At 41.4% G+C, this 24,235-nt stretch overlaps 1 protein-coding gene across 1 annotated transcript in view; it reads right to left on the reverse strand.

The window, feature by feature from the left end:
• Window positions 1–24,235, reverse strand: part of CTNNBL1 (catenin beta like 1) — a 183,080-nt gene that overhangs the window by 58,987 nt on the left and 99,858 nt on the right. Inside the window, exon 11 of the mRNA XM_008017862.3 lies at window positions 9,346–9,527. Coding sequence (XP_008016053.1) covers window positions 9,346–9,527 — 182 coding nt within the window. The remainder of the gene's footprint in view (window positions 1–9,345; window positions 9,528–24,235) is intronic.

Here is a 24,235-nt window from a genome sequence, read left to right on the forward strand (position 1 = left end):
ATAAAGTCCTGGGTCACAGCTGGGCTTCATACCCACAAAAGGCAAGAGGTTTATATCCTGCACGTAAACATGAAAACTGGAAGAGGTAGGGACCCATTCTATTTTTGAAAGAAGGCAAATGTGCAATAACTATACTACCATATTGAATGCTGACCTGCTAGAGACTACATCAGACACTCATGATCATTATTTGTCACAAAACATTCTAAGAAAGGTTTTATCAGGCTTATTTGACTGAGGAGGAATTCAAGGTCCAGAGAGAAGAAATAACTTGCCCAAGGCCACTAGCTAGCTTGTGGACAGAGCTGGGTATGAAATCAGGCCTATCTGCCTACAAAAGCAATCTGCCTTCTGTGACTCTGTGCTGCCTCTGGATTACCAACCAGAAAACCACTGGAGCCACCCTGGTGTTGGAAGAAGCTTTAGAAGTAGACCTAGGCTCAAATTTTGCTCTGTCACTAATGTGCTAAACGGTATTTTGGCAACTGACAAACTCTGAAACTCACCTGTGAAAAGAAGACAGAAATGCCTAATTCATAAAGGTACTTATGTGCACCTGTAAAGCCCTGAGGCTTAGTAGACAGATGCCCAATAAATGTGAAGTGACCATTCATCAGTTTTCCCCACTCCCTCGAAAGAGAACAGTTGCTTCCAGAATGGCAAATTCATCCTGTCTCACTGTCGTCTTCAATGGCAAACAGCTATGCTGTGCTTTACTTGGGAAAGACCTGTGGGTAAATCCTTAATATGACTTGAACCAGTTAACAAACCAGATGTGCACCACTCAAAATCATCCCCTCAAGCCTGATGAAAGGAACCCCAGATCCAAACACATTGTTTATTTCAGCATCCCTACATTTTGTCATCTGAGGTCAGGAATAAGACAAGCAGCTGGAGGGAAAGAAAAGGAATTGATCCAGAAACTATTCAATTATAAGATTTTCAAATAGCAACAAAAAACAATAGCAAGACATTTTCATCCTTATTTAACATAAACTGCTGCTAGTACATGGCTTAATGCCATCCTTAAATACTGTTCACTCTTCACTGGCTTATTGTTCTGACCACTATAACCAACTCTGTGATTATCAAGCTTGAAGAATACAAATATGGGCACACGGGTAGTGGGGGCAGCCTCTGAATCCTGTTTATAGGTTAGACAGAGGAGAAATAGGGACCTGAGATTCCTTGGTATATCCTCTCAGGGAAGGTTTTTATCTTGTATTCCACATAGAACTGGCAAGTTTACAGCCGGCCTCTAGGACTGGCAGATTCAGGAAGGAAAAGAATTTCTTCTGGCAAGTACTTCTAAAATTACCAACATAGAAGGAGGAGGAATATAAACTGGAAACTCATCCTCATTCCAGTCACGAATACTAATGAAACAGGGTCTATGCTAAGCACTTGATCTGTATTATTTCATTTAATCTTCACTTGTCACCCTTATGAGATAGATCCTAAGAGTAACTCAATTTTACAACAGAAAAAATTGCAGGCTCAGAAGGTTAAGCAACTTTCCCAAAGTCACACAGCTGGTAAATGACAGAACCAGGACACCAACCTAAGTCCCGTTTTAATCCAAAGCCCATGTTCTTCATCATCCGTATCACAATAACTAGCTATACATGCCGAGTGCCCACTGTTGCCTCTGCCATTCCTTCCCTGGCATAATAATTAAATACTATTTATCCTTTGAAGAGTACTCAAATGTTATCTCATCTCTTAAGCCTTCCCAGAATCCCTAAGGATACTCCTTTCTCTGGGCTTCTTCAACCACTAATGGGACATTTATTATAGTGTGATGTCTGGAGTTGGTATTAAAATGATCTAAACCAACATTTATCAACCCAGCTGTTATGGTCTAGATATGGTTTATCCCCACCAAAACTCATGTTGAAATTTCACTGTCAATGTAATGGTGTTGAGAGGTGGTGAGACCTTTACAAGGCATCTGGCTATGCGAGATCCACCCTCACAAAGGGATTAACGTAGTCTGGTGGGAATGAAGCAAGTCTTGCTCTTGCTGGACTAGATTACTTACCGCGAGAAGGTTGTTATAAAGCAAGTCTGTCTCTTGTGCTTGCTCTCTGCACACAATCATTTCCCTTTTTGCCTTCCACCATGAGTTGACGCAGCATGAGGCCCTCACCAGATGGGCTGCCTGATCTTGGACTTCCCGGCTTCCAGAATTGTGAGCCAAATGAACTACTTTTTTTTATACATTATGCAGTCTCAGGTATTCTGTTATAGCAACACAAAATGGACTAAGATACCCCCAACATTGTGTTAGATTTGCATCAGTTACTTCAAATAATTCTTACCCAAGAAGGTAGGTATTAATTTTGATCTTAAAGATAAACAAATAAACAAACATATATTGAAAACTACTACAGGACAGATGCTGAGCAGCCTTATGGTAGAACCATAAATTGGTTAACTCATTAACAACACTCTGACTTTCATAATGTTCTTAATGACTAGCATGTGTCTCATGTTGATTATAACCAGTACATGATACAAAGGTGTTAAATAAATTCATTTATTCATTCACTCAATATTTACTGAGCACCTACCATGCACCAAGCACTATGATAGGCGGTAGAAATGCCAAACAACAATTTCATCAAGTTATTTTGCCATCTGCCCCTGATAACTTCTATAATTTGAAACGGTAAGAGTCCCTACCACTACAATGACTTGTCAAAGCACCAAGGTCTTCTGATCAAGAACTCCTGACTATCAGCAATTCAGAGAAGAGCAGGCTAGTCTGGACCCATGACAACAAATAACAATGGCAATGACTTTGTGAAATGAGTGTGACATTTGTGATCAGGAGCTGAGGAAGGGCCTGACTCCCAATTTAGCCACTTACCCACTGTATGACCTAAAGCCATGATTTCAGTGAGTCTCACAATGACCCCATCTTCAGAATGAGAAATAACACCAAGCTTGAGGGGCCGTTGTAAGGCTCAAACATGATCAGATGTGTAAAGACACTCCTACAAATGCTGAATATAGGGAATAACAAATGAACATATTGGTTGAAATTCTAATGCCTTTTGTTTCAGTCTGTACCATAATCTCCCTCCCACCAGAAGTGCCTTCATCTGTAGGCATTTCTGTTCTTGTGTTCCCTCTAACAATGAAACATTCTTGTCAAGTATGTCTTTGTAATTATAATATAGTTTTGTGGTAAATATCTATAAAATTGCTTTTTCCCCATGTCTGTTTTCCTCCTTCTTCAAACCGTAACTTTGCTGAGGGCTGGGAGTCTCTCCTACCTGGGTGGTAACTTTGAGAGGACATGAGAATTGGGAGACTAAAGCAGACAGACTTAAGATTGCAGTGAAGTTCAGGAGAGATGATGAGGGCAGAGACAGTGGCAACGTAAAGGACTGGTTAAGAGTTTTTCTAAGGTGAATTCATAGGGCTGATGATCAATGACACATGGGGAATATTAGAGTTATGCATGGCATGTTGATTTCCACAGAGGGTGGTGGGAAGGAGGCTGGCGCCATTTACCAAGCAGAAAAGATGACGGCAGTGAAGGAATGTATATGGTTTTGAACAAGCTGAGTTTGAATATCTGGTGCTGTCTGCTGATTATTAGCTGTGTCAACCAGAGTTTGGGAGTGAGAACTAGATTGAAGATCTGGGAGTCAATGGCAGATAGATAAAGGTTAAAGCTGCAGGAGTAGATGAGATCACCCAAGGAGAATGCATGGAAGGAAAAAAAGGGAACTGGGGGAAGACACTGCCAATCTATTCAAAAACAAATGCCTGAGGGCCAGGCTGAGCAAAGGATCTGGAGATGGAATACTAGGAAGAGCAGTCTAGTCTCCCCCAGGGCAAGCCCTGTATTCTGTTCCTTGTCTCCACTGGACCTGTCACATCCTAGGTCTCTGTTATATTTTGAACATGGCAGGAGCCCCAGTAAAAGCTGGCCTCAAACAATGCCATGTCATTACAGCCCAGCACGGAGACTTTTAAAAATGTTTCGTTTTGTCTATGTTGGCTAAACTCCCTTCTTTTCTGACTGCAGGAAAGGTTTTGCCATTTCCTTCTTCTAATCCTAGGAGGCGGCATGGGAGCTCTGACCCAACTTCCTTGCTATTAGGAAGATACACAAGGCAGCTGTATGCTACCTGACATGTGGAGTCCACCGGAATCACTTATAATTCTTTGCTGATGACAGAAAAGTATTCTTTAAAGCACTGACCTATTATCAACTGCTGTCACTGCTGAAAAGGTAAAAATGCATGTATATACCTAGCATGCACACCACACACCTACACGCTGCTCAGTAGCTCACCCCCTTAAAGCTCTTAACAGCCTCCAGGGGAACTGTGTTAAAACAGTGCAATTAACTAGAACTGCTACAAACTCAATAACTCACATACCTAATGAAGCAATACGAGGAAAACTGGACTTATTTTAATAAGAATTTTAAAAAGAGACAAGAAGTAAAGGTCAGATGCCATTTCTGGATCCCACCTCTTTTCTTCTTCCAACTCTTTTCTTTTTCCCTCCTATTCCGAAGCAGTTAATACCAAGGAGACAATATATACTGTGCTATTCTTTTAAAACCAAGGAGGCAGCCAATCGTGCTAGTGCACCCAAGGGCAAATCATTTCTTTCCAACCCATCCCCCAAGCTTAGTGCCTGCCCTGATCTATTTCTGAAGGTTTTATTATGCAAACCTGAATGGATTTCAATTATAATAATTCTTTTCCTTTCCCATCCGAAATCACAAAAGAGGAACTAAATTACTAGCATTCTAGGTTGTAAGGGCAGTTTTGCTTTTACTCCCCTCTTTAGAGTCACCTTAATCTAGAAACTCCCATCTCTCAAACCCTTCTGTTGGTTTGGGAACACAGCTGTTTATATGTCACTCACTACTTAGCATAGCTTGACTCCTGACACTCCCATCAATAATGGATTTGCCCACTTGCCCACAGTTATCATGAAGCAATTAGATCACAGGCCAGTAAAACCGACCTACCCTCTCCTGGTCCTCCCACAGTAGAGGTGTGGGCATTTTCTCTGCCTGGCCATCCCCATGGGTATGTGCGACTAAAGCCAGGGTGGGCAGAGGTGGAGACAGTTTAAGGTCTCTTACGGTGCCTGCTTTATTCTGGGGCCTATGCTAAGCATCTACATGTCATCTCATCTGACTCTTGCAAACATTCTTCATGGTAGATTCTAGCCTCATTATTTTACAGATAGGACAAGTGCGGCCCAGGGAGCTTAGGAACTTGCCCAAGATGGCACAATTGATAAGCAGCAGATCCATTCGTACCACCTCAGGCTGCACTGTGACTTTGGGAGTCAGGTGAAGGCCCTAAGAGGTGACAGGGGCTATGATTGGACCAGGATGGACTTCAAGAGGCAAACCAGGATGTGTGATATTTTGGAGGGACCAAATAGATGCCCCTTTTTCAACTAAGATGGACTCTAAGGTTAAGGAAATAAATGTTACCTACAGGTGGAGGGTTCGGGGCTCAGCTGGCAGAGTAACTCCCTGAATTGCCATGGCTACAAGAAAAAAACACCCTCTTGTGAAACTCCCTACCAATATCAGGCAAATTATCAGACCTCTCCGAACTCTGACTGGACAGAGGATTGGCTCTGCCAACATTCTTTTCTGATAAGCAACTGCAGACTTCAACAAGCTCAGAGAGAATGTACACAAACTTTGTGTCTTACAGTTCACCTTTTGACATAAAGAGCCAAATGCTACCTCATTTTAATGCGAAAACCCCGCCCCAGAGTGAACGCGGGATGTGTTACCTATGTTTACCCATTGCGCATGCACTTGACTCCTCTCATAGTATGTGTAACTCTCCCCCCAAAACTGCTGAACGTGTATGACTCTGTTGTCTAATACAGACCTTGTGAGGCCTAAAACCTAACCTGCCCTTTCGCTTTTTGAAGACAGAGCACCTCTGGTACACGCCACAGACTGTCTCTTCCTAGTTTACAAACTCCTATCATCAATAAACCTCTCCTTTCTGCTAGTTAGCCATCCTGGTGCTCCTGTGGACAACAGCGACAAGCCCCTGAAGCTTCACAAGAAATAAAGGGAAGAGTGTGGGGTAGCTCTCTAGAGCTTCTGGACTGGCGAGCTGCTTCCCAGGCCTCAGTGCTCCACCTAGGAGCTGGGCTACCCCTAGGTGCCTGTCATAGAGTGGCCTTGCCTGTAGGGAAAGTCTGTGTACAGCAAAGCTCTTAAGGGTGTGGCTCTAAAGTGGGGGTTCTGCCATAATCTCCAAGCCAATGTGACAGAGTAAAACTTAGGGCTAGCAACCCACTCATTTTAGCTTCCAAACAAGCTGGGGAAACACCATTCACTCTATGTGTATGACTGACTGACAACCATCAATCTGAACTGAAATCAACTGTATTGACTTCAACCTTGTCAGTTTCTGAGGAAAGCCCCAAACCCATGTTTGTCCTCAATGAGCCTTTCAGGGAAATGGCTGTTCATTACACAGTCAAGAAACATTTACTGTGCATCTACCACATGCCAAGCACCATGGGACCAGGCAATGGGATCTAGAGGTGACAAGGCCATTGGTTCCATAATTTCAAGGGCTATGAAGGCAGAGTCCTGAGACCAAGAGTCCACTGAACAGAAGATTCTATCCTAGTCTAGGGGTTCATGACATGCTTCCCTGAGAAAGTGACATCAAAACTAAGGATCAGGCTGGGCCCAGTGGTTCATGTCTATAATCTAATCCCAGCACTTTGGGAGGCCAAGGCGGGCGGATCACTTGAGGTCAGGAGTTGAAGACCAGCCTGGTCAACAGGGTGAAACCCCATCTCTAACAAAAACGCAAAAAGTAGCTGGGCATGGTGGTGGGCGCCTGTAGTCCCAGCTACTCAGGAGGCTGAGGCAGGAGAATCGGTTGAACCTGGGAGGTGGAGGCTGTAGTGAGCCGAGATCATATCATTGCACTCCAGCCTGGGCACCAGAGTGAGATTCTGTCTCAAAAAGAAAAAAAGAAAAACTAAAGATCAAGGACAACCAAAAGATAGCCAGGCAGACAGGTCAGAGAAAATCACTGCACATGGAGGGAAGAGTGTGGTGGAAGCCCGGGGGCAGGAATGAGCTGGGCACACCCACCAGTGTTCCTGATGCTCTGGGACCACTGTGCTCTAGCTCAGCACACAAATCTGGCCCACTTACGTGAGAAGGGCTGGCACACAGAGGCCAACGAAGAGCACAGTCTTACCCAGAGGATAGGACAAAAAAACCTTGCACAGTGTGCACTGCTCTGCTCTGCCTCCATTCTCACTTGGCCATTCATGGCCAAAGGTCGGTTTGCAGGAGTGGCAGCAGCTGGCAGGGGTGGCAGGAGTGGAGGGCCACGCTTTCTTCTTGGGGTTCACTTCTGCTGTCTGGGTGCTGGTCCACTCAGGATGCAGAGCACATCCTCCCCAGCCATTACAGCCCAAACATGCCATCTAGGAGATGTCTTACCAAGCCATTGCCCTCACTAACATAATGCTATCACATTCCTAATGCGGGTATTCTAAAGCAAATGTACTGTTACCAGCAGGCCACCAGGCACATTTTTTCAGAAGAAAAGTAGCTGCTCACTGTATCTGTCACTTCCTCCTCTTCTCAGTGCCATGCCAACAGAGCAGGAGCCTGCTAAGGTCTGTTTTCCTTCACACACTCTTTCAGCACACTCAAGATGCAGCCTCAGGTCTCTCAGTGGAACCCCGCAGGTCAGCCACAGCATCGACCCTGAGGAGTGTCCTGGCTCACAGGCAACCCTGACAACCAGGGCTCGTTTCTGAGAATCTGAAGGTGCGGCTATCAGAGCTTCTAGTTCACTAGTCCACTTCCCTCATCTTATAGACCAGAAAGGAAAATGCAGCGCAGGGAAGTTAAGCCAAGGTTCCAAAGTCACACAGCTAGTTAGGTGCAGAACCCACGGCTCGGCTGCTTTCTCAGTTCATCTCTTCTAAAAAAAAAAAAAAGATAAGGATGCCACCAATACTTCATAGGTTGTGAGTTTTAAATACGATAGCCAATAGTGCAGCCGGGCCAGGAAACTGGCAGGCTTTCAAAGAATGGTGACTGAAAAGTTTATCTTCTAGATCTCCAAGACCCTCTCCATTCCCTCTCCCAGGGACTCATTTTGCTGAATTTTCAGCGGGGAAAATCTAGCATGGGGTTAACATATTTACAGCTAGCGTTTGGTCAAAACGAGTTAAACTGAAGTCTCTACTTGTTCTCAGGTCTCTAGGCCACAGTATTTGCAAGGCCAGTTCCTCCTTTGCTCCAGCCAGATTTTCTGTTGTCTCTGGAGAGTTGATTTGATAGAGAAGGTATCACTGAAGGTAACCACTGAAGGTAGGTCACACTACCTTCCCTTTAGCCACTCCAAGTTGGGAGAGACTAAGCCAAGTCAATCGGAAAAGAGAGAGGCGGGAGTTCTCAAACTTTTGTCTACGAGGGTGAGGAATACAAAAGATCCTGCAGATACCCATGCCAATTCCACCAAGCACTGACAAAAAAAAAGCCTCCTAAACCATGGGACGAACATTGCTACTGAGAAGACAACCAAATGAGCCAGTCAGCTCAGCTTCTCCTCCTCTCTCAACACACTACCTCCCCACTCCTCTCCACCCGCTCCCCACACCTTAAAATAACCATCCAACCATGTAAATTCCCTGGTGCAAGTGTCTGCCAGGCTCCAGCAGAACTGTCAATGCTCATAAATCCCTGGCCTTCCAGATTGCACTGTGGCTATTTACTGGGGAGAGGGCTGCAGCAGGCCACTAGACAACAGCAGGAAGAGACTGGCCTAGCAGTAACTACTCTGGTTACAGCGTCGCAATTCATGGCAGCATTTTGCTGGGAGTGTGCACCATCAGGGAGGAGAAACATAAAAAGGGGAATCTGGGCTATAAATAGTTTATTTCAGCAATTCCTGATGTTGGCTGAATCATACTTTAGTACAGAAATACACGAAAGCACCACTCTGGAGGTGACATGTGTTGCCACCTCATTACTCTTTTCAAAAGGGTCTTCCATCAGAGAGACACCTCACTACAAATGATAGTGAAGAAAACAAAAACCTCACACACAGACTTATTAACAGTCCAGAAGGAAATGGAACCACCAGGATTCAAACAAGCAGAGAACTGGTGTAACAAAGGCTATCAGTCACCTGGGGTCTCGTTTTCATTCATGAAAAATAAGAAAATACTAAGAAAAAGGTAGCACTCTTCCTCTCTACCCCCAAACACATCAGAATTTTTCAAAGTAGTTCACATTTCCCTATTTCTCCTAACACACCTCATTAGGCTGACTCGTCCAGTGAACCCTACCTTCGTGTTCCTTCTCAGTGGTTCCCACTTTCTTGATCTTCCTGGGAGATTTCATAAAGAGGGGAAAGATGGTTCGTAAGCCAAGAATGTCAACAAACTTATGGCAGTTGTCTGTGCCTTCGGGGCCAATCATGGCATGGTCCAGCACTTTCAGGGCACTGCTCCGGGAGATCTTCTTTTCCCTGTGAACAAAAGAGGTTTCAGATGAGGTATTTCATGGCGAAATTATAATGCTTAGGAAAAAAAAAAGAAAAAAAGGTATTTGCCGCCGTACACATTGTATATCTAAATGGAAATATTACATACTTGTTGACCATTAGGAGAAGACATCTACAATAGGGTGGACAAATTCTTACGGTCAGAATGATAAACACAAAAGGCAATACTCAAAATTCTTTATGAAGCATTACCACAATTACACATGAAAAATGTACATTAAAAATAACTGGAAAGAAAGAGATTAAAATTATAAGAGATTATTTCATGGTGTTGAGATTACAGACATTTCATTATTCTTTTTTCTTTAACAGCTTTATTGAGACAATTCACATACTATACAATTTCTACCATTTGAAACGTACAACTCAATGGGTTTTAGTATATTCACAGATATGTCAGCTACCACCACAGTCAATTATAAAACATTTTCATTACCCTGAGAAGAAACCACCTACTCTTATCACCCCCTACCCTCTTCTTCCCATCCCAGCCCTAAGCAACCACTGATGTACATTCTGTCTTATAGATTTGCCTATTCTAGACATTTCATGTAAGTAGATACCATATATTACGTGTTCTCTTATGACTGGCTTCTTTCACTTGGCAATGTTTTCAAGGTTCATCCACGTTGTGGCATGTATCAGTACTTCATCCCTTTTCATTGCCGAATAATACATGCCACAATTGGTCCATTTATCAGTTGAGGGACATTTGGTTTGTTTCCACCCTTTGGCTATTATGAATAATGCTGCTATCAACATTGTTTCCTTAGTTTCATTTTTGGATTGCTCATTGCAAGTGAATAGAAATAAAACTGGTTTATTTCCTGCAAACTTGCTAAACTTGTTTGTTAGTTCTAATAATCTTTTAGTAGATTCCTCAGGATTTTCTATATATACTATGTTAACTGCAAACAGTTTTACTTCTTCCTTTTTAATATAGATGCCTCTTATTCCATTATATTGCCTAATTGCCCTGGCTAGAACCTCCCGGACAATGCCCAGTAGCAGAGATGAGGGTGAAAATCCTTGTCCTTGTCTTAGGGGGAAAACATCCACTCTTTCACCATGAAGCAGGATGTTAGCTATGGGTTTTCTGCAGAAGTTCTTTATCAATGATTAAAGAAGTTCTCTTCTATTCCTAGCTGAACTATTGGTATCAGAGAATGTTGGGTTGTGTCAGATGCTTTTCCTGCATCTTATTTTTCCTTTTCCTATATCTCAGTTTCTCATTTTTCCATAATGAACATGTAGAATTAAAAAAGATAAACTATTTTCAAGAAAAAAAAATAAAGGTGTTTTTCCTCTTGAAGCAAAAGGTCATAGAATAATAGTGCCACTGGCTGCTATTCTTGCAGATACTTCCCTAGGGATTATAATTTTTCTACAATCTCAAAATTTTTTTAAAAAAATACTCTGAAGTAGAGAGAAGCAAGTCAGTTATTTCCTATCTTGCTACAGCTGGTAAATAAACCAACCAAACCAATATGCAATATTTACTGAGCACCTACTTAGCACTGTGGTAGGCACAAGAGAAAACAGTAAGAAATGGGTTCTGCTTCCAAAAAAGAAGCTAAATCTGGGGAGACCAAAGTAATATGAAAGGATCAGAGAAAAGTATAAATCAGCATATAATTTTTCCCCATGTATTATTCAATCTACAAATATTTACTGAATAACTCTCACATGATTGGGAAAGACTGCGCCCCAGTTCTCAAGCAATTTACATTCTCACGGCAGGAGACAGAGAGAAATTGAGATACTTGATAATGGTTAGTGTCAAGGAAATAAAACAAGGCCATGTGAAGGAATGACTGGCGTGGATCTCTTAGATTCTGTTATTAAGGAAAGCCTCCTAAGGAGTCACACTGTGTTGAGAACTGAGTGATAAGATGAATCAGTCATGTACATTTTAGGGGCAAAACAACATTCAAGACAGGAGGAACAGCAAGCACAGAGGTCCTGAAATAGAAATGAGCTGTAGACAGGCAACTGGTGTGTCTGAAGAACACCAAGGAGCAGAGTGTTCCTAGATTTGTTCAGGGGGGAAAGATGGGCTGTATCAAAGGCTGTCACAAGAAGGCATCCAAGTGAAGAAGTGATTCCAGGAGTCACTTCTGGAATGCAATTCAGCGTGTTGGTTCTGAGATTATCATGTGTTACATTAAAGTGAGAGGGACAAATTACATGTATTTGGGAGAGTGTGGGGAAAGAATAATCTATAGGTAATTATTTAAAATAAATGAACAAATAACTAGGTAACAAACTAATAAGTTAAGTACAGTGGGCACACAAGCAAGGAATACTTTAGTCAGAGGAAGGAGACAGTTTCTGAAGATTCCAGCCTGTCAAAAAAGCAAAAGAAATGGCCACCAGATTCCACCATCAGGAAGCCACTAGCAACCTTCCAGAAAGCAGTGGTAGGGCAGAAGTGGAGCGAAAAGTAAAAGGAGGTGAGAAAGTAAGAGGGGTGAGTGTAGGTTACGCCTTAGTAAAGCCTGGAGGAGGAACCCCATCAGTTTGAGAGGGAAGCCAGGTCGAAATTTTTTTAAACTACTATTTTTAAGAACAGCCAATGGTGATGAGGAGACCAAAGAAAAACAAGGGAGAAATAAACAGCTGGAAAGAAGTGACTGGTCTTGCAAGAGAAGGCAGTACTCATCAAAAACGGGGTAATAACCCAGAGCCTTTCATCCAATTTCTCGTGTGAAAGCTGAAGAAAAGGAATCAGAAATAATATCCCCTTTGGACAGTCTTTTGTAGACACAACACTATTAAAACACTACACTATTAAAGTGCTACTGCTCACGAAGAGTGCTATCCTGGTTCAGACTAGCCAGCCAGGACTGGGTCCCAACAGTGGAGGAAAGGAGAGTAGGTACAAAGCTTGCTGACAATGCCCCTTGGAGCTACAGGCCATTCTAGTTTACTTAGGACTGTCCCACTGAAAGTACCACATCCCACGACTCCTCAATCCTGGGCAAGGAGAGAGAGCTGGCCGTCCTACTTCATGCTAACCTATTCCTATCTTTATTTCCCTTGTGGATCAATCAAAACAATACAAAGATTCACAAATGCCCGTCAATCCAACTATTGAGTTTCAAAGAAAAAAAGGCATATACTATTGAGTGTATGTCTTTATGCAGCAGGCATAATGCTAGCTGCTAGGAACTATAAGGTCCTCGTCTTTGAGCAATTTAAGAAGAGGTAAATAAAAATGCTTTCAAAAGTCTGAAGCAATGGAAATTAAGTCCAAGATGATGAGAAGAGGAGATAATTTGCCTTATCTGGGAGAAGTCAGTCAAGGTGCCAAATGGCAGGTGACTTCTGCACCAAGTCTAAGGAATGAGTATTTGCCAGGCAGTGAAGGAAGAGCGAGGACACTGTTGGGAGTGGCGGGTGTACAGCACGTGCAAAGGTGTGTGCAGCCTGTAGGAGCGTGCCAGCCAGGGAACTAAAGGTAGTTCCAAATGGCCAGTGGTGGAAGATAACTGAGGAGAGGCGGCGAGGAACACGGTCATGACAGGCTCCACACATGCTGTCGGAGAACCCAGGCTCCATCCTGTAGACGTTGAGAAGGCGTGAGAATTTCAAATAAGGGAGGGCCCTGGACAGATACATTTTAGAAGGCTTAATCCGGCAGCAGTGTGAAGAAGGGATGGGAATGACAGCGTTTGGGGGTAAGGGAGGACAGTTAGGAGACTCTGGCAACAACAAAAATGAGAAATGACCAAAGGTTCTGACTATGGCAATGGTATGAAAAAGGCCTATTTCAGAAAAGCATGAAATCTTAAATATGAGAAGCCAGGTAAACAAGGCTCCAAACTCAGTAGGAAGGAATTTTTTGTGTTAAGATGAAAATTCCAACAGAAACTTGTTTTCACTGCAGCTGGATTTTAGCATCTTACAAACTTGAATTTATAAAGGTCATGACTAGGGCAGATAACTATGTGAGCAAAATTTAGGAAATTGAGATATAATATCTGTATTGTTTAGTCACTCAGGAAAAGGCCTCTTGAAATGAATGGCGGTCATAAAATAGAGCACCTTCAGTTACCATTCAGCATATGCTCAAACCATTTCACAAATAACACAGAACTGTTTGAAACACAATTCAAAAGACTCTGGTACAGCCAAGTCTCTCTTTTTTTTTTTCCTGCCTAAGCAAATTCAACAAACAAAAGATTTTAAAAGTGAAATCCTTCTTCAGGTAGGCAGTGTAAGACACGTTTAGAGGGGGCAGTAATTGCATATTGATCACCATTTAGGCAAGCAGCATGGAGGTGAACTTTGGAATATTCATTGGGCTTGAGTTCAGGCTTTTAGCAATCAATAGCTGTTTGGCCTGACTTTCTTGGGTTGACTTTATTTGAAATATTTATTCTACTGGAGGACAAGTAGTTTATCTTAGTCTTGTCTGGGTTCATCAGGCTGTCGATCACGCCAGGACCAATGTGAATGCTAGCCTCTATAAAACTGGGGGGTTGTGGGAAATGGTTGAGAGTCATCCACTGCTCCCTATTCTGCTAACAGTGAGCCTTCTGATGCGGGAGAAAACGTTTTCTGTTGTAGTTTTAATTAGCTTATTCTTCTTTATTATGCAAAAACACTTTTGCTATAAACATAGATTCTGAGTATGATTTTCTTTGTTCATTTGTTCCCTCATCAAATATTTATGAGGTAGCTAGCAGGTGCCAGATATTAAGTACAGGATGCAGACAAGGCACAGCTCATTGCTCCCAAGGAGTCTGGTCCACAGGGGAGACAGACATGCAGAGAATAGGCAGACTGAGAAAAGCTAAGTCCTATGGTGGAGGTATATACAAAGCAGAGAGTGAATGCGGGAAGGAGGGCTGGCCATGTCTGAGTCAGGGAGGACTCACAAAGGAGATGATGCCTGAACCAAGCTTCAGGAGATGTTTTTCTTGGATAGGCAAAGAGGGAGAGGGTATTTCACGCAGAAGGAAACAAGAGCACATGCAAAGACACGCATAAGCATGGGACATTCAGGGAAGTGGAGCATGGTACTGCTAGAACATAGAGTAAGAGGGGCAGCAGCAAAACGTAAGACAGGCTGACTTTTGTGTGTAGGAAAGATTATGCTTGCCACAGTGTGTTGGACAGTGATGGGGACAGGGGAGCAGAAGGAAGAGAGAAACAATATTAGAGGCAGAAAGACTGGTAAGAAAGGCGGGGGTGCAAAGGGTTGAGTTCTGATTGAACCTGAGATGCCTGTGGAACACGGCAGTGATGTCCAGCTTGAACTTATATGTCTGAAGTCCAGGAATGAAGTTACCAATAGGCAAAATTTTGAAAGAGTCATGAAATCTATGTGCAGTAATTAATCCATGGTGTGAATAAGATTACCCTGGGAGGGTACAGAAAATATTCAGAACAGAAGACTAGGACCCTGAAGGAAACTTATTTGAAGGACAAATGAAAGAGGTAAAATCCTCTCCTTTCCCAGACAAGGGAGACTGAATAATTAAAAAAAAAAAAAAGGCAACAAGGTGTTCTTTAAAAGATTCTGTGAACCAAAAACTAATCCTGGCAAGAAATCTGGATGATGTCACATGAGATCATATTTTGTTTGCTTTACAATGTGCATGATAAAGTTCACTTACACACAGCCTGAAATACAAGATCACTTTACAGGATCCAGGATTTCTATGAATTAACAGTAAGATCAATAGGACCACAGTCAGAGGGTGGGGTGGGTGGAAAAAGAAAAACAGAAACAAAAAATAAATAAACAATAAATATGACCACAGGCAATTTCAAGTGACTAATATGATATCACCAAATGCAGTGACAGGAAGAGATGTGCACCATCAGCTCTCATGAGCCTATATGAGCTGGTTCCAACACATCACTGCTCGCATCACACCCCCGCCACCACAGACCTCACACTTGGCCATGTGACTGTGTATGATCAATAAACTGTGAATGTAAGTAACATGCACTTCAGAGGAGAAGTTTTAAGATTTATTGCATTACGTGGTCTCTTCCCTGAACCATGAGATAGGCATGTACCATGAAGCCCAAGTCCTGAAATAAAGAAGGTGTAGAGCTGAGCTTCTGATGGCCAGTGATGAATGAACCATGAGTAAAAAATAAACACCTGTCATTGATAGTCCTTGAAATTTTGGGCCTGTTATTCCAACAAATAACAATGTTATGACTGATGCCTGATACGTGATAGAGCAAAGTTGCTAAATATAAGATCAATACACAAAAGTTAATTGCGTTACTATCCACCAGGAATAAAGAATAAGAAAATGTAGTTTAAAAAGTGTCATATAGTGCTGCACTTCCACTCTGGGCCAAAATGGGGTAACAAGGACTGGGTTTACATCCTCCCTAACCGTGAAAGTTAAAAAAAAAAAAAAAAAAAAAAAAAAAGGGTGAACAAAACAATGCTTTTTAGACACTTTACATCAGGAGGATAACACATGCAATAAGCCCAACTGACTGCCTGGAGAGTTTCCAGGCCTTGGAGAAGGGAGGAGACAGAGCTAGGAGTCTGGGCAGACCAGTGCAGCTAGAGTTCACAGGGCAGAGGACTACAGCAGAGAGCTGCACAGAGGTCTTCAGAGGGCCCCTTCCAGTCTCCAGTACTGACAAGCACAAGCATGTGAGGAAACTAATCACTGCTGCAGAGAGAAGCTGCCTAAGAGAAGTAGGAAAAGACAATCCTAGAGCTCACAGAGGGCCAGGAATAGTCTGTATTCCCACCAGTTACGGTAGAAAAATCTTATTAATTCACAGTGCACCTGGCGGAGTATTAAGATGGGTAGTGCTTCAGTAGTGAGGCATTATTAGCCATAGACTAATCTGGTCCTGCTTAACAGAGCTTAAAAGTAAGTCTCAAAACGACCAAACTATTTCCAAGTAACTTTATATCTTAGAACAAAGCTCCAGAACATTTACAGAAATACTCCTCCAAAAACAACAAAAAAAATTCAACATCTAACAAGGTAAAATTCACAATATTTGAATTTCCATTAAAAATTACTAGGGATTCAAAGAAGGAACATATGATCCACAGAGAGGGAAAAAAAAAATCATCAGTAAAAATAACACAGGTGACAGAATTAGAAGACAAAGAGAGTAAAAGCATAATTATAACTACAATTGATACATAAAATGAAGAAGGTCGAGAAAAGCTTCAGCGTGTTAACTAAAAACATAGAAAAAAAGATCAAACTGAGCATCTACAGAGGAAAAACACAGTAGATGAGATTAACATTGCAGAAGAAACGGAAGACTGAACTTGAGGACGCAACGATAGAAACTGTCCAAAATAAAACACAAAGAATAAAGAAGATAGGAAAAAATGAACAAATCATCAGTGAACTGTGGTTGGGAAATTTCAAATGGCCTAATATACATGGAATCATTTTATAATATATAATTTATAATTATATAATAATTTATAATTATATCACATACATATAATTACACTCCCGAAAGGTAGATGGGGGCAGGAAAAATGTTTGAAAACTATAACTGTCCAACCTGGGCAACATGGCAAAACCATATTTCTACTAAAAATATATTTTTTAAATTAGCTGGGCACAGTGGGGCATGCCTGTGTAGTCCCAGCTACTTGGAAGGCTGAGGTGAGAGGATCGTTTGAGGCCAAGAGGACGAGGCAGAGACTTCAGTGAGCTGAGATTGCATCACTGCATGCCAGCCTGGGCAACTGAGTGGGACCTTGTCTCAAAAATAAATAAATAAATAAATAAATAAATAAATAATATATATATATATATACACACACACACACATACACACACACCTATAACTGAAAAATTTCCACCTGTGATTAAAACTATAAACCCAGAGATCCAGAGCTCAACAAAACTCAAACACCAGAGATGTGAAAAAACACCAAGGCACATCATAAACTCAAAACCAAGGAGAAAGAGAACATCCTAAAAACAGCCAGAAAAAAGGGACAAATTACATATAGAGTAACACATATATGAATGATGGGAGACTTCTCATCGAAAACCAAGAAAGCCAGAAGCCAGTGGAGCCACCGAAAGTATCGAAAGGAAAACAAAACAAAACAAAAACACCCAGAAAAACCCTATCAACTTAGAAAGCTATACCTGGTGAAAATATATTTCAAAGATGAAGGCAGTCAGGCATGGTGGTTCATGCCTGTAATCCCAGCACTTTGGGAGACTGAGGTAGGAAGATCACTTGAGACCAGGAGGTCAAGACCGTCCTGGGCAACATGGGAAGACCCCGTCTCTACTTAAAGTACAAAAAAAAAAAAAAAAAAAAAAAAAAAAAATTAGCCAAGCATGGTGGTGGGTACCTGTAATCCCAGCTACTCAAGAAGCTGAGGCAGAAGAATCGCTTGAACCTGGGAGGTAGAGGTTTTAGCGAGCCAAGATCGCACTACTGTACTCCAGCTTGAGTGACAGAGTGAGACTATCTCAAAAAAACAAAAAAACAAAAAAACAAAAAGCAAAAACAGTCAGGTGTGGTGGTGTATGCCTGTAATCCCAGCTACTCAGGAGGCTGAGGCTCAGCAATCGCTTGACACCGGGAGGCAGAGGTTGCAGTGAGCTAAGATTGTGCCACTGCGCTCCAGCCTGGGTGACAGAGCAAGACTGTGTCTCAAAAGAAAAGAAAAAGATGAAGGCAAATATTTTTTCAGTCATACATAGCTGACAGAAGTCATCACCAGTAGACCAGCACTACCAGAAATGTTAAAGGAAGTCATTTAGGCAGAAGGAAACTGAAGCCAGATGGAAATCTGGATCTACACAAAGGAATGAAGAGCAAGTAAAATGACAAATAACTGGGTGAATAAAAAAGACTTTTTCTCTTTATTTTCGAAAATCTCTTTTAAAAAGATAACTGACCATTTGGCCGGGCACGGTGGCTCACGCCTGCAATCCCAGCACTTTGGGAGGCCAAGGCAGGTGGATCATGAAGTCGGGAGTTCAAGATCAGCCTGGCCAACATGGTGAAAACCCATCTCTACTAAAAATACAAAAATTAGCTGGGCGTGGTAGTGCACACTTGTAGTCCCAGCTACTTGGGAGGCTGAGGCAGGAGAATCGCTTGAACCCTGGGGGCAGAGGTTGCAGTGATCTGAGATTGCGCCACTGCACTCCAGCCTGGGCGACAGAGTGAGACTATGTCTCCAAAAAAAAAAGAAAAGATAACTGATCACTTGACCACTTAAACAAAAGTAACAATGTATAACAGGGCTAACAACATTTTGAAATAAAAAAGTATGACAACAGAAGCATAAAAACCTGGAGACAGAAACAGAAGTTCACTCCTGTAAGGTTTTACCCCACAGGTGTGTGCAAGTACTTCTGGTGCCTCTTCATCTTCTTACGAGGATACCAGTCTTTTTGGATTAAGGTCCCACTCTTATGGCCTCATTTAACCTTAATTGCCTTCTTAAAGGCCCGATCTCCAAATTCAACAAATGAATTTTGGTAGGGAGCAGATCACAGATTAGTTCATAACAGAAGATAAAAGATATCATGTGTTAGCACTAATTAAGAGAAAGCTGTAGTGGCTATATTAATATAAAACAAAGTAGATTTCAGATCAAAGAATATTACCAGGGATAACCAAAGTTATTTTCATAATAATAAAAGGGTCGATTAAACAAAAGAACATATAATCCTAAAAGTTTAAGCAGCTAAAAGAACTCAAAATACATGAAGCAAAAGCTGATAGAACTGAATGGAAAAATAGATATATCCAGAATTATAGTCAGAGGTTTCAATATTCTTCGCACAACAATTGATAGAATAAGACAGGAAATTTGTAAGAATATAGACGATTTGAACAACACGAAGAGCAACTCAACCTATTTGACATTTATAAAGCATTCCATCCAACAACAGCAAATACATATTCAAGTATACAATATTTAGCAACATAAGAATGTATTCTGGGCCAAAAGCAAGTCTTAATAAATTTTGAAAGGTTCAAATCAAAGTACATTCTCTGACCACAATGAATGGTATAAAAATCGAAATCAGTAACAGAAAGATATTTAGAAAATTCCCAAATACCTGGAAACTAAACAACATATTTCTAAATAACTCATTGGTCAAAGACGAATCAGAAGAGAAAATAATACTTTGAACTGAATAAAGATAAAAATACAACATATCAAAATCCATGTGACATAGCTAAAGTAGCAATCAGAGGGAAATTCATAGCAGTAAACACCTACAGGTTGAGCATCCCTATCCGAAATGCTTGGAATAAGTAGTGTTTTGCAACATTTTTTTTTCCAGTTTTGCAATATTTGCATTATACTGGTTGAGCATCCCTAATCAGATTTCCTAATCAGAAAATCTAAAATTCAAAATGCTTCAATGAGCATTTCCTTTGAAAATCATGTTGATGTTCAAAAAGTTTCAGATTTTGGAGCAGTTGGCAGGAAAAAGAATAGCAATTTAAACACCGAGTAATGTAAAGAAAAGAAATAATGAAGATTAAAAGCCCAGCATCATGGTGCATTCCTATAGTCCCAACTACTTAGGAGGCTGAGGCAGGAGGATCTTTTGAGCCCAGGAGTTAGAGGTCAGCCTGGGCAACATAGCGAGAACCCATCTCAAACACACACACACACACACACACACACACACACACACACACACACAGAGAGGGGAAAAAAAATACAGACCAGAGCAGAAAACACTGAACTCAGAAACAGAAAAACAACAAAAACAAAAACTGATAGTTTGAGATCAAGCCACACTGATCAGAAAAAAAGGCACAGATTACTAACATCAAAAATAAGAAAGAGCACATCAAATACAGATTCTAGTGATTTTAAAAGGATAATAAGAGAATATTTATGAACATCTTTTTGCCAACAAGTTTGACAACAGACAAAATGAATAAATGTCTTCAATGACACCAACAGAAAAAGACTACTGGAACAAATAAAAAATTACACTTCATCAAAACTGAAAATTTTCCAAAAGACTGTAATGAAAAGCAAGACATGAACTGGGAGAAAATATCTGTAAAACATGTAGGTCTTACACGATATAAATCAGTGTTCCCCAACCTTTCTGGCACCAGGGACCAGTTTAGTGGAAGACAGTTTTTCCACAAGGACAGGGGATGATTTCAGGATGAAACTGTTTCATCTCAGATCATCAGGCATTAGATTCTCATAAGGGGCGCACAACTTAGATCCCTCACAGGCGCAGTCCACAACGGGATTTGCACTCTTATGAGAATCTAATGCCACTGCTGACTTTACAGGAGCACAGCTCAGGCAGTAATGCTCGCTCACCTGCCGCTCAACTTCTGCTGTGCATTCTAGGGGTAAGGGGGGTAACATCTGATATAAATCATATAATATATAAAGAACTATTAAAATTCAATAAGACAAATAACCCCTTACCCACAAAATGGGCAAAAGATTTGAAGAGACACCACAAAAAAAGATATATGGATGGCAAATTTTGGACATGAAGGATACCTGACAACACTAGTCATGAGGGAAAAGCAAATTAAAACTTAACTACAGTTAAGACAAAAAAGACTGACTATACTGCTCCATGTGGAGCAACTGGGACTCTCACACACTGCTGTGGAATTTTAAAATGCTATAACCATTTTGTAAACAGTATGGCAGTGCCTTAAAAAGTTAACTGTATACCCAACATATGACTGAGCAATTTAAGTATTTACCTAAGAGCAATTTAAAATGTCTGCCCAAAGATGTGCACATGAAAGCTCACTGCAGAATTATTCATAAGAGCAAAAAACTGAAAACCCAAATATCCTTCAACAAGTGAATAAACAAACTGCAATATATCCATATAATGGAATGCTACTCAGCAGTGAAAAGGGAACTAATTATTGATACACAACATGGACGAATCTCAAAATAATTACAGTGAGTGAAATAGGTCAGACCAAAAAAAGAACATACTGTATGACTCCATTTACATAAAATTCTAGAAAATGCAAACTTAATACGTAATAGACAGAAGGCAAATCAATGGTTGCCTGAAGACACTGAGGTAGGGGGAGAGGATTACAAAGGGGCACAAAGAAACATTTGTGTGTGACAAATATGTTCACTATCATGCTTGCAGTGGGGGTATGATGGGTCTATACATATTGCAACTCTCACCAAATTGTATACTTTAAATACGTGCAATTTAAACTACACTGGAATGATGAATAGCTATAAGGTCTGATGGCAGGGCTTAGACAGGCCTTACACCACTTCCTGCCAGGTAATCTTCATTCAGTTTATCTGCCTTCTTTGCCACAGCACTTTCCCATTTATTAAAACGTAATGCCAGCCTGGAGGACTGTTGGTAGGATTACTTTGTGTTTTGGAGTATTTTTCTGGTTCCTAGAGAACAGGTGCAAACTACTACTATTCATCTAAGGGAGAATGGTAATATTAAGCTTGAAGAGGAAAGAGGATGCTCCTTGTTAGACGAACAAGCAAGATCTGCATGTGCAGCTCGTAACACAACCTGTATAAGGCCCCATCAAGAAGCACAGCTGACTTCTAAAAGATTTCCATTATTAGCCGGGCGCGGTGGCTCAAGCCTGTAATCCCAGCACTTTGGGAGGCCGAGACGGGTGGATCACGAGGTCAGGAGATCGAGACCATCCTGGCTAACACGGTGAAACCCCGTCTCTACTAAAAAATACAAAAAACTAGCCGGGTGAGTTGGCGGGTGCCTGTAGTCCCAGCTACTCGGGAGGCTGAGGCAGGAGAATGGTGTAAACCCGGGAGGCGGAGCTTGCAGTGAGCTGAGATCCGGCCACGGCACTCCAGCCCGGGCGACAGAGAGAGACTCTGTCTCAAAAAAAACAAAAAAAAAAACACAAAGATTTCCATTATTATTTTGCTTTTGCACTTGAATCCTGGCAGACTAGAGGTTAGAAGAAAAGACTCTAGCTCTTGAAAAACTGTAAAGGATGACAAGAATAAAATGCAATATAGTTTGGACCTTCAGATGTTCATTAGGAACAAAAGCAAAGTAGAGTAAGGAAAAGAACAAAGCTCCCCAGGCGGGCCTATCTATATGCTTTGCCACAAGCTCACGGTCCAGAATTGGGCCTGCAAAAACTTACCCTGCACGTATTATACCATTGCCATTTTACTTGTTTTCTTTTATCAGAGACATTTTTCTTTAGGTTAAGGAAAATCTTATTGAAAACCTTAGAACAACAACAACAAAAAAAAAAAACTGGTGGTTCCTGGAACAGATGTGGCTGTGTATCCTCCTTTTTCTCTTTTTGCCTTAACAGTTAATAACCAAGATCGGTTCACTGTATTTATTCTACATAACCCAAAGCTGCATTTGTACACATCCCCTGGGATCACAGTGGTCTCTTCTCTTTCTAACCAGAACAGGGTTTTACAGCAGAAGTAATAAGCTTCATGTCAACATTTTCAAGGAAACTGACAATATAATTCTTTTGTCTCCCACTGGCTCTGTTGCTCCTTACAGAACACTGAAGTATTCTGATACAAGGACATACTGTTAAAAAGTGCTTTGTGGTGGCAAGAAGCAAATGATTTAGAGTGCAGGCTATAATTAAACCTGATATATTGGAATCTTCTATTTGTAGCAACCATCTTACCAAAGAGAGGTATCTGTAACGAAGAAACGGAAATGGCAAACCAGTCTCCCTCCGGGGACAGTGAGGGCACTGTTATAGTTCCATCCTCATTTCCTGACTAATTCTAAAATGGCCTCCCCAAGTAAGTATAATTTTGTCTTATTTTTGTGGATTGGAACCTCTGAATCTGATGAATCTGATCACTTTGTTAAACAGCACAATAAATTGTGACTTTCCTGAATTTTATTTTACTCTCAAACATCCCAGACTATAAAACTACCACTTGGTTCATGTTCATATGTTAATTCTTCTGCTGCTTGCCAAAGACCATCCAAACATCCTTACTGTAACCTAACTCTTGACTATCAAACTGGTCCTCTCTGCCTTTCAGTACACGGTTCTCCACTGCTTGAGAGGTTCTGTGTCTTCCACCCTTACCTCATCTTTTCTTTTCATTTATCAAAACACTAACGTGACCAAATGAGAAATTCCTTTTCTTTTTTTTTGGTTCCTGTACTCTAGGACGGCTACCCACTGCTTTCTTCACAGCACTAGTTCCACTTTTAAACATCACCTAAACAATCTTTTCTTCTTTTCCAAGATGTCTTCATCTGTCCTTTGGCAAAGAGAGAAAAACAAGAAAGCTTTTCTTCTTATTGATTCTGTCAAGCCCTGTGAAATCTAGACAGTCTGAACACAGGAATGGAGAAAAGTCATCTGGGTGACAGGGGAACTACAGGAGAGAGGGCTGTGAGGTAAGGGCGAGTAGGTATTATGCTTCATAAACAGCTCCTGGAAACGAAAGCTCAGAGACTACAAATCTGCATGAAGAACTTCTTTGAACCTCGAGAAGAAAGGTGATAAGAACTGAAAACCTAATATAACCCTAAATACCTGGGAGGATAATGGAAGAAGAGAGTTGAGAGGCAAAGGGGAATAAACTCATTTGTGGAGCTTGTGCAGCTTCTGTTCGGAAGCCCATCATGGGCACAGGCCAAACGGGGCAGCGAGCCCCCGACTCGACTGGACTCCTAGCCTCCCCTGAGCCTCAAGATCAGGATTACAACCAT

Source organism: Chlorocebus sabaeus, chromosome 2, assembly GCF_047675955.1.
Source record: "Chlorocebus sabaeus isolate Y175 chromosome 2, mChlSab1.0.hap1, whole genome shotgun sequence".
NCBI lineage: Eukaryota > Metazoa > Chordata > Mammalia > Primates > Cercopithecidae > Chlorocebus > Chlorocebus sabaeus.